At 38.8% G+C, this 15896-nt stretch overlaps 1 protein-coding gene across 1 annotated transcript in view; it reads left to right on the forward strand.

Moving 5' to 3' along the window:
- itga11a (integrin, alpha 11a) overlaps positions 1–15421 on the forward strand; it is a 204435-nt gene extending 189014 nt beyond the window's left edge. Inside the window, exons 29-30 of the mRNA XM_062032072.1 lie at positions 5122–5235; positions 14307–15421. Coding sequence (XP_061888056.1) covers positions 5122–5235; positions 14307–14384 — 192 coding nt within the window. The 3' untranslated portion in view covers positions 14385–15421. The remainder of the gene's footprint in view (positions 1–5121; positions 5236–14306) is intronic.
- Positions 15422–15896: the final 475 nt, after the last annotated feature.

The following is a 15896-nucleotide window of genomic DNA, read 5'->3' on the forward strand; positions in this document are numbered from 1 at the left end:
AAATAACATCCTGTAATTTGATTTTGATGTACATTTTTTATCTTGATAGATTGAAAATCAACACCAAGGAGTTGACTGATGAACATTATCACATAATTTATTCAGAAAATATAAATAACGACAAATAAAGATAGAATACTATTAACCGCAAAATGTAAGTGTAAAACCCAACAACATTATGATTATTACAATTTCAGAATGTGCTTGTTCTATTTTTAAACAAAGAAAACCATACCATCTGAAGTCTTTATTTTTAAGTTATCGTGCCGGGATTTTACCAGTCCGGCCCACTCGGGTGTAGATTTTTCTCCATGTGGCCCCCGATCTAAAATGAGTTTGACACCCCTGGTCTACACGTATCTCTTATGTTTGACTGCAATCTACTGGTCACACTTATCATGACACCATGTACCAAATAAAATACTGTAGCTTCGAGGTGAGTAAGCTCAACCAAACCTATTCCTTACATTAGGCGCACCGGGTTATGAGGCGCACTGTCGAGTTTTGAGGGAAAAAAAGGATTTTAAGTGCGCCTCATAGTCTGGAAAATACGGTACATTGAAAGATATGTGCTACAATGGGATTTAATGGGCAACCAAAATGGGCAAAGGGTAAGAGTGTATATTAAATAAATATCTCATATTTGGAATAACTTTGCAACAAGTGCCGTGATGCCATTTTAAAGATAAACTTGTTCAAAATTATGAGGCCAAATGTCACCCCTTTAATCATTAAACTATTAATACATTTTATAATATATATAATAATAAATACATTATTAATTAAAAAGATTTGGCCAGGAAAAATGCAGAAAAAGCCCGTTTTTTTGGTCAAGGGTTAATGCAAAAACATTCATTATGACAGCTTTGCCGTTCTCTAACAAGGAACCAGATGCAAAATTCACAACATCACGATGAAATTCTTGGTATCTCTGTTGCAACCTGCTGGTGACACTCTAAGCTCAGTGGCCACGTCCCTCTAAGAACATCCTGTTTAAAGCGACGTAGATCAATGAGGGTCGTCCTCGTGTCTCGATGTCAAAATGTCAACACAATGATGACGAGGACTTTTTAAATACCCCATCTGAATGAACCAGGATTTGTATTAATCCAATCAAAGATCACACACCTGCTGTGAATTGTGCCATCCAAAAACAAACAAACCACGAGAATGAAAAGAACAGTTTTGCTATTTTCTTTTCATTTTGGACAAGTTAAGACAGGAAGTCTGGGCAGATAATTGCCATGTGTGTAAGAGGAGACCAGACACAAGAAAGAAAGTTATTTTTACTCATTGTGTTTTTTATTAAAGAGACTGTGGAATATTTATACATGATTATTGCAAAACTGCCTTAATTTAGGCTTGATTCAGCATTACCTTAACATAGGGTTACTCGTTATTTCCTTTTTTCATCCATCCGATATTTAATCAGTTATGTTGCAGCTGTAAATTACTTATGTCTCAGTTGCTAATATCAACATTTTCCACCGAATGAATGCAACGTGACCTCTGTGGGATCTTTGGCCAGTTCTTTTCAGTCCTCAGAATGGTTGTAGATATTTTTTTTCCTATGCAGCATTTCCTAATGAAGTGCCTGGTGGTCAACGTCAATAAATGTCTGCAAACCTAAAGCAAAGAAGAAATTTAAAAAAAAACAGTAGAAAGTTGGTATGGGAGGAGCTCATGAGCTGTGTGGTGCTCAGGGACCGAAAGGACCTGCAGCACAACTTGTGTGCTCTGACATGCTTGTCTTTGCTGCCACCTATTGGTCCCTACACTAAGAAAAACAGTATTTTTGTTTTGTTTCCCTCTCTAGTATTGATTACATTTTTTAGCCAGACACATGTATGTCTTTTTAACTCATGTCACCTTCTTAACCCACACACACACACACACACACACACACACACACATTCTTGTATTTCTTACCTTCTTGAGACCTCTAAAAAATGCCTACCTCTTCAGGACCACCCTTTCTAGATATATGAAGGTTTGTATTTACAACATTAATAATATATACATCCATCCATCCATTTCCTACCGCTTGTCCATACTATGCAAATATAAAAAAGGTAAGCTTTTAGTTAATTATTTTATTTTTTGTATTTTTGTTCGTAATTGGTTTTTAGTCTTCATTATTGACTTCGTTATTACAGTATGTCTCTTTAAACATATTTATATATATTTATATAAATAAGGGGGCAGGTTTAAATTTTTTACACACACTTGCTATTATATATGTTCGCCAGGGGGAGAGCGCTTAAAATTTTCACGCACACTTGTTATTTCATATGTTGACCAGAGGATGAGCACTTTTAAAACCGACTCACAGTCACATTTGAAAAATCCCTCCTTTTTGGGACCACCCTAATTTTGATAGATTTCACAAACCAGGGGTGCAAATGAGACATTCTCTATTAGATGCAATGCTTTTCCGTATTGGGACCATTATTTCGGTCCTTACTGGTTCACCGGTCCTCATATGGATGGCACTTTTCCTTGTTGATGTCTCAAGAAGCGTAGAAATACAAGAACACACACACACACACACACGCACACATACATGCACATTAATAAAAATTCAAATGTGACCAACAAAATAAAACAGTATCAAGCATGCCATGACCTTGGACTGGAGTATACCATAGGTGGCTATGATGGTTAATGACGTACTGTGACTTCTGCCCTCCAGTGGAAAATCATTTAATTGTCACCTATAAATAAATATATGACGCTTGCATTACCAGAAGACCAACAATACATTATTATTAGTAAATAAACAATAGATATTGGGGGGTTGGGGGGTTGGATCATCTTGCAATGCAGTCTGCAGAAAATTATGGAAAGCGCCACTATTAGCAACTGGAAAACCTTTTTTTTTTATATTCAACACCCTACTGCCATCTGCCGGCAACCTCCCAATTTTTCACATTTCATGTGTCAGGTAAACCACAACGATTCGGGCACATATGAATCTCGTTCCTACTGTACCTCTGTGCATCTCATTCTTTGGGGATTTAACATGTTAAAGTGCAGTAAGAAGATCGATCCATACGAAAATCGAAGCAATTAATGTAAATTATGTACAAAACCCAAAACCAGTGAAGTTGGCATGTTGTGTAAGTGGTAAATAATATATTATATCCAATTGAATGGACTGCAAAGACAAGATATTTAATGTTCGAACTGAGAAACATGTTTTTTTTTTGCAAATAATCATTGTCACAGGGGTATTTTTACCACTGTGTTACATGGCCTTTCCTTTTAACAACACTCAGTAAACGTTTGGAAACTGAGGAGACCAATTATTGAAGCTTTTCAGATGGAATTATTTCCCATTCTTGCTTGATGTGCAGCTTAAGTTGTTCAACAGTCCGGGGTTTACGTTTTGTATTTTACACTTCATAATGCGCCACAGGTCATAATGGGAGACAGGTCTGGACTACAGGCAGGCCAGTCCAGTACGCACACTCTTTTACTACAAAGCCACGCTGTTGTAACACGTGGCTTGGCATTGACTAGCTGAAATAAGCAGGGGCGCCCATGATAACGTTGCTTGGATGGCAACATATGTTGCTCCAAAACCTGTATGTACCTTTCAGCATTAATGGTGCCTTCACAGATACCCATACCCTCATACCATCACAGATGCTGGCTTTTGAATTTTGCGCCTATAACAATCCGGATGGTTCTTTTACTCTTTGTTCCGGAGGACACGACGTCCACAGTTTCCAAAAACAATTTGAAATGTGGACTCGTCAGACCACAGAAGACTTTTCCACTTTGCATCAGTCCATCTTAAATGAGCTCGGGCCCAGCGAAGCCGGCGGCGTTTCTGGGTGTTGTTGATAGATGGCTTTGGCTTTGCATAGTAGAGTTTTAACTTGCACTTACATATGTAGCGACACACTGTAGTTACTGACAGTGTTTTTTAAGTGTTCCTGAGCCCATGTGGTGATATCCTTTACACACTGATGTCGGTTTTTGATGCAGTGCCGGAGGGATCGAAGGTCACGGGCTTAGCCACTTACGTGCAGTAATTTCTCCAGATTCTCTGAACCTTTTGATGATATAACGGACTGTAGATGGTGAAATCCCTAAATTCCTTGCCATAGCTGGTTGAGAAATGTTGTTCTTAAACTGTTTGACAGTTTGCTGACACATTTGTTCACAAAGTGATGACCCTCGCCCCATCCTTGTTTGTGAATGATTGAGCATTTCATGGAAGCTGCTTTTATACCCAATCATGGTACCCACCTGTTCCCAATTGGCCTGTTCACCTGTGGGATGTTCCAAATAAGTGTTTGATGAGCATTCCTTAACTTTATCAGTCTTTTTTGCCACTTGTGCCAGCTTTTTTGAAACATGTTGCAGGCATCACGTTCCAAATGAGCTAATATTTGCAAAAAATAACAACGTTTTCCAAGTATCTTGTCTTTGCAGTCTATTCAATTGAATATAAGTTGAAAAGTATTTGCAGATCATTGTGTTCTGTTTTTATTTACAATTTACACAACGTGCCAACTTCACTGGTTTTGGGTTTTGTATATCTAAATCATTTAAATCCAATAATTCGTTCCAGAAACCCACACTTATAAACACAGAACACATTTTATAGTTGATATTTCCAGTTTCACATGCAGAAATCAAGGTGAACTAAATATGATGAAGTAAGAAAATTAACATCTAACATCACTTTTATCTTTATTGAAGACTCCTGTTGGGGAAGACGGTCGTGAGGGAGCCCGGGAGGGGAGAGGCATGCAGATTCCTCCGAGTTCATTCTTGAATTCAATAGTGTTTCCCACCTCCTTTATCAAAGTGCTGTCACTGGCAACATTCTTTTGCCCTATAGCGGCTTATTTTGCCATCATACTGATTCTGCGGAATGATACAATAATGACTATGTTCACGCAATGTTTTGGCTGTACAATAACTGAGACGTTAAATTATCATCGGTCATTAAAAAGTGAGGCGTATGAAAACCGAAAACTGTATTGCCTATAATTTTGTCTCAGTGGTAAACCACCATAATTAGCATTGCCGTATGGATTTAAATAGACTAGTTCATCTAAGTACTGTACTTACAAAATTGGTTTTCCTCCTGTGTCAACTTTATAGATAATACTGGAAGTCCGAAAGGAAGGAGATTACCGAATCCCAATTTGGATAATCCTGGGCAGCACGCTGGGAGGACTCTTACTGTTAGCTCTGCTCAGTTTGGCGCTCTGGAAGGTAAGTGTGTTGCAACCAGCAGGAAGAAAACTGAATTTGTGCAGGCGGCAATTTGAGTAAAGTGGCGACATTTATTTAAATGTGTGCCATACTTTTGTACCCAGAAGAAACCTCACAACTGGACATTGAGTGGGACGCCACTGTTTCTGTTCAATGAAATGTTTTCCAGTCCAGATTTGGACATTGATGTTCAGGGGGAACTGTACCTTTTTCTCATTTTGTCTATCATTCAAAATCCCTATGCAAGACAAGAACACACGTTTTTCTCTTTTTTGTATTCTAATTTGCATCCAAAAACCGCCAAAAATACTCCATTTACCTTTCGAGACCTGCATATTATGTAAGTATTAGCAATATTGTTATTATAAGAGACCCAGAGACATCGCGAGGAAGACATTGTATAGATCAGGGGTCCCCAAACATTTTGACCCGGTATATATATATATATATATATATATATATATATATATATATATATATATATATGTATATATATCTGTCTCATTGTAGATTACCCGACACTGCGGCGCGATTTGTGATGATGTCATGTTATCGATGGGAAAATTCATTTTTAGACAATGTTGGCCCTGTGATGAGGTAGCGACTTGTCCAGGGTGTACCCCGCCTTCCGCCCGAATGCAGCTGAGATAGGCTCCAGCACCCTCCGCGACCCCAAAAAGGGACAAGCGGTAGAAAATGGATGGATGATTTGCCTGAGCAGCTAGGAGACCCCGAGAGTAACAAGCAGTAGAAAATGGATTGATTAAAAAAATTATAATTAAAAAAAATAAATAAATACATTTTTTTTTACTTGGGACTACCCGCGGGCCAGATTTTTTACGCTGGTGGGCCGTATCCGGCCCGCGGGCCATAGTTTGGTTCACTTTTTTCTGCATAAACTACTACAGTTTAATTATTATCTATACTATAGATCAGGGGTCACCAACGCGGTGCCCACGGGCACCAGGTAGCCCGTAAGGACCAGATGAGTAGTCTGCTGGCCTGTTCTAAAAATAGCTCAAATAGCAGCACTTACCAGTGAGCTGCCTCTATTTTTTAAATTGTATTTATTTACTAGCAAGCTGATCTCGCTTTGCTCTATATTTTTAATTCTAAGAGAGACAAAACTCAAATAGAATTTGAAAATCCAAGAAAATATTTTAAAGACTTGGTCTTCACTTGTTTAAATAAATTCATTTATTTTTTTACTTTGCTTCTTATAACTTTCAGAAAGACATTTTTAGAGAAAAAATACAACCTTAAAAATGATTTTAGGATTTTTAAACACATATACCTATGCAATGCCAGGCTTCCCACTAACTGACAAAGAAACAGATAACAGATTTGGTGTCCAGTTCAAAGTGTGACATGATTTATTTAAAAATTTGAGAGTTGACTTTTGTATTTTACATAAGTTATTATTTGTACAAACATGGTGCAAAGTAATTCATGATTTGTTAAAAAATGTTAGTGGCTAGCTAGTTAAAATGGGATGTTGTGATTTCACAAGACTGTCTTAGAAGTGATCATTTGAAAATGTTCAATTTGAAAAATGTGCACTTAGAGAAAATATTTTAAAAAAGTGTTGCATATTGATATATATCTGTTTCTACATATATTTATTGTGAGAAATCATTAAGATGATCAGTGTTTCCACAAAGATAAACATAATTAATTATTAATAATAACATAGAGTTAAAGGTAAATTGAGCAAATTGGCTATTTCTGTCAATCTATTTAAGTGTGTATCAAACTGGTAGCCCTTCGCATTAATCAGTACCCAAGAAGTAGCTCTTGGTTTCAAAAAGGTTGGTGACCCCTGCTATAGATAATCCCTTGTTTGTCAGGGATAATTGGTACTCTACATCAGTGGTCCCCAACCTTTTTGTAACTGCGGAATGGTTAACGCTTGAAAATTTGTCCCATGGACCAGGGGGTGGGTGTTTGTTTTGTTTTTGTCATAAAAAAATACAATCATGTGTGCTTACGGACTGTATCCTTGCAGACTGTATTGATCTATATTGATATATAATGTAGGAACCAGAAATATCAATAACAGAAAAAAACAACCCTTTTGTGCGAATGAGTGTGAATGAGTGTAAATGGGGGAGGGAAGTTTTTTGGGTTGGTGCACTAATTGTAAGTGTATCTTGTGTTTTTTATGTTGATTTGATAAAAAAAAAAATAACAAAAAAACTATTCTTTTTTTTTTTTCCTTGTGTCGATCCACGGCCCGGTACCGTTGGGGACCACTGCTCTACATGGCCGCAAAGTTGGAATCATTCAGTATAAATTGAATATTTTCATAACTATGGCATGAAAAAACTATTTACTGCATTGTAAATATGTTTTTCGACATTATAAGAGCTTGGGATTGGAATTGATAAGATGATTCCGGTTCCGATTCCACTTTTGATTCTGCTTAACGATTCGGTTCCATAACGGTTCTCTTATTGATTCTTATTGGGGAGAAAAAAGGGTGGATTGGCATCAATTTTGTTAAGTTTAGAGGTAACATGACTTTACAAAGCTTTGAGATCTCAGGAAACACATTTGTAGTATAGAAGAAAAAAACTTTTTTGTAAATAAATATACGAAATTAATATTCTTCTGTAGAATGAAATCAGTTTTTGAAAACTTTGAAATGAAAATCTTAGAACATGTTAGGTTTTCAAAACTGTAAGCCATGATCATCAGAACATGCAGCTTTTCTCTGACTACAATTGAACATTCACCGAACGATAACGCAAACTTTTGACCACAGGTTTAGTCGTCTCTGGCCATCCAAGTCACTGCCGCTGTGTCCTTGGGCAAGACACTTCACCCATGCAAATTGGCAGCCACGCTTCCATCAGTCGACCCCAGGGCAGCTGTGGCTACAAATGTAGCTTACTACCCTAGGTGTGAATGTGAAGTGAATGAATACTGGGTTCTCACTTCTCTGTGAGCGCTTTGAGCTATATAAATCTAATCCATTATTATTATTATTATTATTGTTGTTTGGTGACATTCGTCTAGCACAGGCCTGGGCAAATTAAAGCCCGGGGGCCACATGCGGCCTGTAAAGCTTTTCAATCTGGCCCCCGGACATTCCCTAATTGTTTTTTTAGATCTTTAAGATGGAAACTGTTGCTGCCATTATGATGTGCAGGGATGTTTTCAAATAACCGTGAGTCTTGAACTATACAACGTATTTCAATGGTTGGAATCTGCGCTTTTGCATGATGTACTAGTTACTATGGTAATCTAATTAGTTACTATGGTAAACTGAGTCACAGCAGCTCAGATGAGGCCCCAAGCAGTTTGGGTGGGGAGCGTTTCCACGGAGTGTTTCCAGAGCGGCCAGCCAGAATTGCGGGTGTCAGGGACAGACGCGGAAGGAGATTTTTACCACAAAGTTCTAAATCTTAGTGATGTATCAGATACATCAGATTGTAGGTGTGTGGTTTTTTTTACCCTTCGTGTTTATATTTCGCTGTGTTTGTTGCATTTTTGTTGCGTTTTGCTTGATAGTAAAATATGTCGATCGAGAGGGGGTGTAAGGTTCATATGTTGTCAATATTCAGTGTTTTATCATTCATAGTTAATATTGTAAGTCCCACATTCCTTATTTTTATGTACATTCTGGGTGTCTCATTCAGTTAAAGAAATTACAATTATATTCCGTTTTTTAAGGCGGTCTTTCAATCAGACATTATTGTGAGGATATATATATATATTAGGGATGTCCGATATCGGCTTTTTGCCGATATCTGATATTCTGATTTTGTCCAACTCTTTAATTACCGATACCGATATCAACCGATATATACAGTCGTGGAATTAACACATTATTATGCCTAATGTGGACAACCAGGTATGGTGAAGATAAGGTACTTTTTAAAAAATTAATAAAATAAGATAAATAAATTAAAAACATTTTCTTGAATAAAAAAGAAAGTAAAACAATATAAAAACAGTTACATACAAACTAGTAATTAATGAAAATTTGTAAAATTAACTGTTAAAGGTTAGTACTATTAGTGGACCAGCAGCACGCACAATCATGTGTGCTTACGGACTGTATCCCTTGCAGACTGTATTGATATATATTGATATATAATGTAAGAACCAGAATATTAATAACAGAAAGAAACAACCCTTTTGTGTGAATGAGTGTAAATGGGGGAGGGAGGTTTTTTGGGTTGGTGCACTAATTGTAAGTGTATCTTGTGTTTTTTATGTTGATTTAATAAAAAAATAAAAATTAAAACCGATACCGATACCGATAATAAAAAAAACGATACCGATAATTTCCGATATTACATTTTAACGCATTTATCGGCCGATATTATCGGACATCTCTAATATATATATATATATATATATATATATATATATATATATATATATATATATATATATATATATATATATATATATATATATATATGTGTGTGTATACATAGATATGTATACATAGATGGATAGATAGATATACCGGTCTAGATATGTATACATAGATAGATGTATACCGGCCCCCAGACAAATGTTTTTCTCAAAATTTGACCCCCCAACCCCCGAGTCAAAATAATTGCCCAGGCCTGGTCTAGCGGCAGACGTGAACTAAGGCTGCCCGCTTCCTAGCCAGTCAGAATCTGTCTCTTGTCATTGTTAATCTACATGAGAAGGCATTTGTTTCATTTTAACAAATAGTCCAGGGAATTCATACACTGGGAGCCGGTTCTGAACAAGAACTGGTTTTCTATTACCATCCCTAGTAAGAGCCATCTAGAGATGAAATAACACCCTTTAGTGTCATTCTGTCGTGTTTTTTTTGTATGTATTCCCTAGGTTGAGTATGTATTTATGTTGCCAGCGCTTCTTCCATCCTTATTTACCTTTCTCATTATTATAAGCGCAGATTATCGCACCTGCCTCTGATTTGTGCTCAGGAGACGTACCTGCTCCTGTTTACTAATCAGAGCGCTTCATATACCGGCGTCACCCTGCCTAAGACTGCAGGTCCATTGTTCGCCACATGCGCCTGTTATGTTGTCATTCTTCATGCTCCTACTTAGGTTTAAGTCTTTGCTCAATTTTCTATGCTAAGTTAGCCTCGAGCTTCAGGTGCGTTTTCCCAGCGGCACGGTCTCTTTTTGGTATTTTGCCTTGCCTCAAGAAGATACTTGTCTTACCTGCACACTGCGTTCGGCCTGTCCTACTGCAGTCTGGGAACACAAAAATACCAATGCAGTGCCAAGATGTGACACTTTAGTCACCTTTACGCTATTTTAATCCAATTTAGTGAGGCCGCCAAAGGCTGAACCTTTCAGTGGCCATGATACTGAACAGAGCGCTCTAATTGGTTTGGTCTCCTCTAGTGGCCAACACTACTGTAGTATTAATATCATTGGGTCATTTAGCCATTTTTATGCATAAAAATGCTTAATTTAGGGCAAACATTTTATAGAATATGCTTAAAAAATATTGGCGAAGCCACAATAAGCGCGATGTAGTAAGGGACGACTGTACATATAAGTGGATAAATGAACATTTAGCATCACTTTTACCCAGTAATGGGCAAACTACTTGGAAAATGTAGTAAGCGAAGCTCCTAGTTACTCTCGTTTTAATGAAGCTTACCTGTAGGCAAAGTTATCCCCTCAGAATTATAACAAGCTACACGACAAAATTAGTTTACTACATATCTATAAATATACAGTCGCGATCAAACTTGTAAATAACATAATGTCATGGATGTCTTGAGTTTCCAATAATTTCTAGAACTATTTTTCTTTTTTTTTTGTGATAGAGTGATTAGAGAACATACTTGTTTGTCACAAAAAACATTCATGAAGTTTGGTTCTTTTATGAATTTATTATGGGTCTACTGAAAATGTGACCAAATCTGCTGGGTCAAAAGTATACATACAGCAATGTTAATATTTGGTTACATGTCCCTTGGCAAGTTTCACTGCAATAAGGCGCTTTTGGTAGCCATCCACAAGCTTCTGGTTGAATTTTTGACCACTCCTCTTGACACAATTGGTGCGGTTCAGCTAAATGTGTTGGTTTTCTAACATGGACTTGTTTCTTCAGCATTGTTCACACGTTTAAGTCAGGACTTTGGGCAGCCCATTCTAAAACCTTAATTCTAGCCTGATTTAACCATTCCTTGACCACTTTTGACGTGTGTTTGGGGTCATTGTCCTGTTGGAACACCCAACTGCGCCCAAGACCCAACCTGCAGGCTGATGATTTTAGGTTGTCCTGAAGAATTTGGAGGTAATCCTCCTTTTTCATTGTCCCATTTACTCTCTGTAAAGCACCAGTTCCATTGGCAGCAAAACAAGCCAAGAGCATAATACTACCACCACCATGTTTGACGGTAGGAATGGTGTTCTTTCTTTAGTTTATTTCGAACATGAACACACTTACAGCAGAATACATCATACAATTTCATATAATTTCACTTTACATCATGTCCAAAAACGACTTTTAAGAAGCAAAGCTTATTTAATCCTACCCCTTTCCCACTTCAGAGTGTTTACAAATAAATACATTCATTTACTGACTTTTTGATCACAGAACTTTCCTCTAGAAAGTCTTATCTTTGTCCATTTGGTGTCAGATGAAACCAAAATTTAGCTGTTTGGCCACAATAACCAGCAATATGTTTGGAACACCATGCCTACCATCAAGCATGGTGGTGGTAGTATTATGCTCTGGGCCTGTTTTGCTGCCAAAAAAACTGGTGCTTTACAGAGAGTAAATGGACAATAAAAAAGGAGGATTATCTCCAAATTCTTCAGGACAACCTAAAATCATCAGCCCGGAGGTTGGGTCTTGGGCGCAGTTGGGTGTTCCAACAGGACAATGACCCCAAACACACGTCAAAAGTGGTCAAGGAATGGCTAAATCAGGCTAAAACTAAGGTTTTAGAATGGGCTGCCCAAAGTCTTAACTTAAATGTGTGGACAATGCTAAAGAAACAAGTCCATGTCAGAAAACCAACAAATTTAGCTGAACTGCATCTATTTTGTCAAGAGGAGTGGTCAAAAATACAACCTAAAGCTTGCCAGAAGCTTGTGGATGGCTACCAAAAGCGCCTTATTGCAGTGAAACTTGCCAAGGGACATGTGACCAAATATTAACATTGCTGTATGTATACTTTTCACCCAGCAGATTTGGTCACATTTTCAGTAGACCCATAATAAATTCATAAAAGAACCAAACTTCATGAATGTTTTTTTTGACCAACAAGTATGTGCTCCAATCACTCTATCACAAAAAAATAACAGTTGTAGAAATTATTGGAAAATCAAGACAGCCATGACATTATGTTCTTTACAAGTGTATGTACACTTTTGACCGCGACTGTATATCTCAACTTGATGTTCAACTATCCACTAACAACAACTTGATTGTTTATTATAATAAACACAATATGGAAACATGCCTTCTGTTTGGCTTTTTAACATTTTCACATGTCTTTTACCTTGCAAAGTTGCGGTACCATGTACAAAAAGGGGGGGGGGGGGGGACACTGGAAACAAATTAAATAAAAATCAGAAATGAGAAATGTATTTAAAGGCCTACTGAAACCCACTACTACCGACCACGCAGTCCGATAGTTTATATATCAATGATGAAATCTTAACATTGCAACACATGCCAATACGGCCGGGTTAACTTATAAAGTGCAATTTTAAATTTCCCGGGAAATATCCGGCTGAAAACGTCTCGGTATGATGACGTTTGCATGTGACGTCACGGGTTGAAGCAGACATTTTGGAATAGCACGGTGGCCAGCTTAAGTCGTCTGTTTTCACCACATAATTCCACAGTATTCTGGACATCTGTGTTGGTGAATCTTTTGCAATTTGTTCATTTAACAATGGAGACTGCAAAGAAGAAAGCTGTAGGTGGGATCGGTGTATTAGCGGCTGGCTACAGCAACACAACCAGGAGGACTTTGAGTCGGATAGCAGACGCGCTATCCGACGCTAGCCACCGACCGCACCGATGATCTGAAGTCCTCCGTCGCGCCGTCGATCGCTGGAACGCAGGTGAGCACGGGTGGTGATGAGCAGATGAGGGCTGGCGTAGGTGGAGAGCTAATGTTTTTAGCATAGCTCTGTCAAGGTCCCGTAGCTAAGTTAGCTTCAATGGCGTCGTTAGCAACAGCATTGCTAGGCTTCGCCAGGCTGGACAGCACTAACTGTGTGGTTACAGGTCCAGAGTTTGGTTCGGTGTCTCTTGATAGTAGTATTGTTGATTTTCTGTCTATCCTTCCAGTCAGGGGCTTATTTCTTCTGTTTCTATCTGCAGTTAAGCACGATGCTATCTCGTTAGCTCCATAGCTAAAGTGCTTCACCGATGTATTGTCGTGGAGATAAAAGTCACTGTGAATGTCCATTTCGCGTTCTCGACTCTCATTTTCAAGAGCATATAGTATCCGAGGTGGTTTAAAATACAAATCTGTGATCCACAATAGAAAAAGGAGAGAGTGTGGAATCCAATGAGCCCTTTTACCTAAGTTACGGTCAGAGCGAAAAAAGATACGTTCTGCATTGCACTCTAGTCCTTCACTGTCACGTTCCTCATCCTCGAATCTTTCATCCTCGCTCAAATTAATGGGGTAATCGTCGCTTTCTCGGTCCGAATCGCTCTCACTGCTGGTGTAAACAATGAAGAAGTGTGAGGAGCCCTTCAACCTGCGACGTCACGCTACTTCCGGTACAGGCAAGGCTTTTTTTATCAGCGACCAAAAGTTGCGAACTTTATCGTCGATGTTCTCTACTAAATCCTTTCAGCAAAAATATGGCGATATCGCGAAATGATCAAGTATGACACATAGAATGGATCTGCTATCCCCGTTTAAATAAGAAAATGTCATTTCAGTAGGCCTTTAAAATACATAGCCTTTGCGAAAAGAAAAAAAAAGTACAGAGACAAAGTTTGGGCACTGAATTATACAGATGATATGCGGGCCAGTTGGTTATTCACAATAACCAAGAGGGTACACAAAAACTTGGGTGAAAAAACAAACAAAAAAAACGGAGGTTTGACTGTACTTCTCTCTCTAGTTGGGCTTCTTCCAGAGGCAGAAAAGGAAGGATGAGGACGAGCGGGAAGCAAATGGAAAAATGCCGGAGGAGCGGTAACGCAGGTTGGAGGCCCCCAGCAGACACCTTTCCCAACAGGGGAGCCGACACTCAGGGACCACCCCTCCTTCCTCCTTCCTCCCGCCCTCCAACACCCAGAGTGGCGCCACCTGGACAGCTGCGCGTGATCACTGAGTCGAGGCTTCTTCAGCACACTGGACCTGTCCCACGCCACGACCCCTGACCCCGGGAGTCAGCACTGTCACACCCACAGCATAACTGCACTGTTACGGCGCCAGGGCCCGCCCTCGTATCTGTCAACCCTTCACAGGTTTTGGGGCTCTGTCGGTTCTGAGGAAGAACGGAGATGGAAATCTTTGGAGAATTTCAGGCCCACACATCTTTTGTCTCTTCTCCTCTGTTTCTTTTATTTCTCATATTTATTTACCTCGTAGTACATTTTATAGTACATGAAAAAACCTCAACTTGTCAATCAAAAGGAAAAGGTAAGATATTTTACTGTATGTTTAAATTGAGGTTAAAAAGCAACTTTTAAAGTAATTTATGACAATGTAAAACTCCAAATCACCAAGAAAATTGATGTTTTTATCACAAAGAGACTTTTATTTTCTCAGAAACAAAAATACTTTCAGCCTCAAAAACAATCCAGATGATCTTTAATTATTTGATGCACTTTTACTTTGTACAAATTTAACTTGAATGTGTAAATAGCTTCATATACGTTTTTATATCCCTTCAAATATTATTATTCTCCACATGGTTTGTGGCATTACGTTTAAAAATGAAAAAAAAAAAGAAATAAAGAATATGTACATATTGTTGTAGCAAAATTATTTGCAAACCCGTATCTCAATCTGTGTGTGGAATCAGATCCAAGAGTGCGTGTTCTAATTTGTGTGTCCGTATTATGATGTGTACGTGGGTAAAAAAAAAAAAATCTGTTTCTTCGTATTTCTATCTGGGTGTCTGTGTAAAAACAAATGTGTGTGTCCACAAGGTTGGGAGCAAGTTTAATTATTATCTATACCCATCCATCCATCCATCTTTTCTGCTTATCCGAGGTCGGGTCGCGGGGGCAGCAGCCTAAGCAGGGAAGCCCAGACTTCCCTCTCCCCAGCCACTTCGTCCAGCTCCTCCCGGGGGATCCCGAGGTGTTCCCAGGCCAGCCGGGAGAAATAGTCTTCCCAACGTGTCCTGGGTCCTCCCCGCAATTGTCCAAAAGGTTTTGTTATCCTGGAGCATTTAAAGTTCCTTTCACTGGAACTAAGGGGCCAAACCCAACTCCTGAAAAACAACCCCACACCATAATTCCTCCTCCACCAAATTTGACACTCGGCACAATGTAGTCCGAAATGTACCGTTCTCCTGGAAACCTCCAAACCCAGACTCGTCCATCAAATTGCCAGATGGAAAAGTGTGATTCATCACTCCAGAGAACGCGCGTCTACTGCTCTAGAGTCCAGTGGCGACGTGCTTTACACCACTGCATCCCACGCTTTGCATTGGACTTGGTGATGTATGGCTTAGATGCAGCTGCTCGGCCGTGGAAAC

Source organism: Entelurus aequoreus, linkage group LG02 (genome assembly GCF_033978785.1).
Source record: "Entelurus aequoreus isolate RoL-2023_Sb linkage group LG02, RoL_Eaeq_v1.1, whole genome shotgun sequence".
Lineage (NCBI taxonomy): Eukaryota > Metazoa > Chordata > Actinopteri > Syngnathiformes > Syngnathidae > Entelurus > Entelurus aequoreus.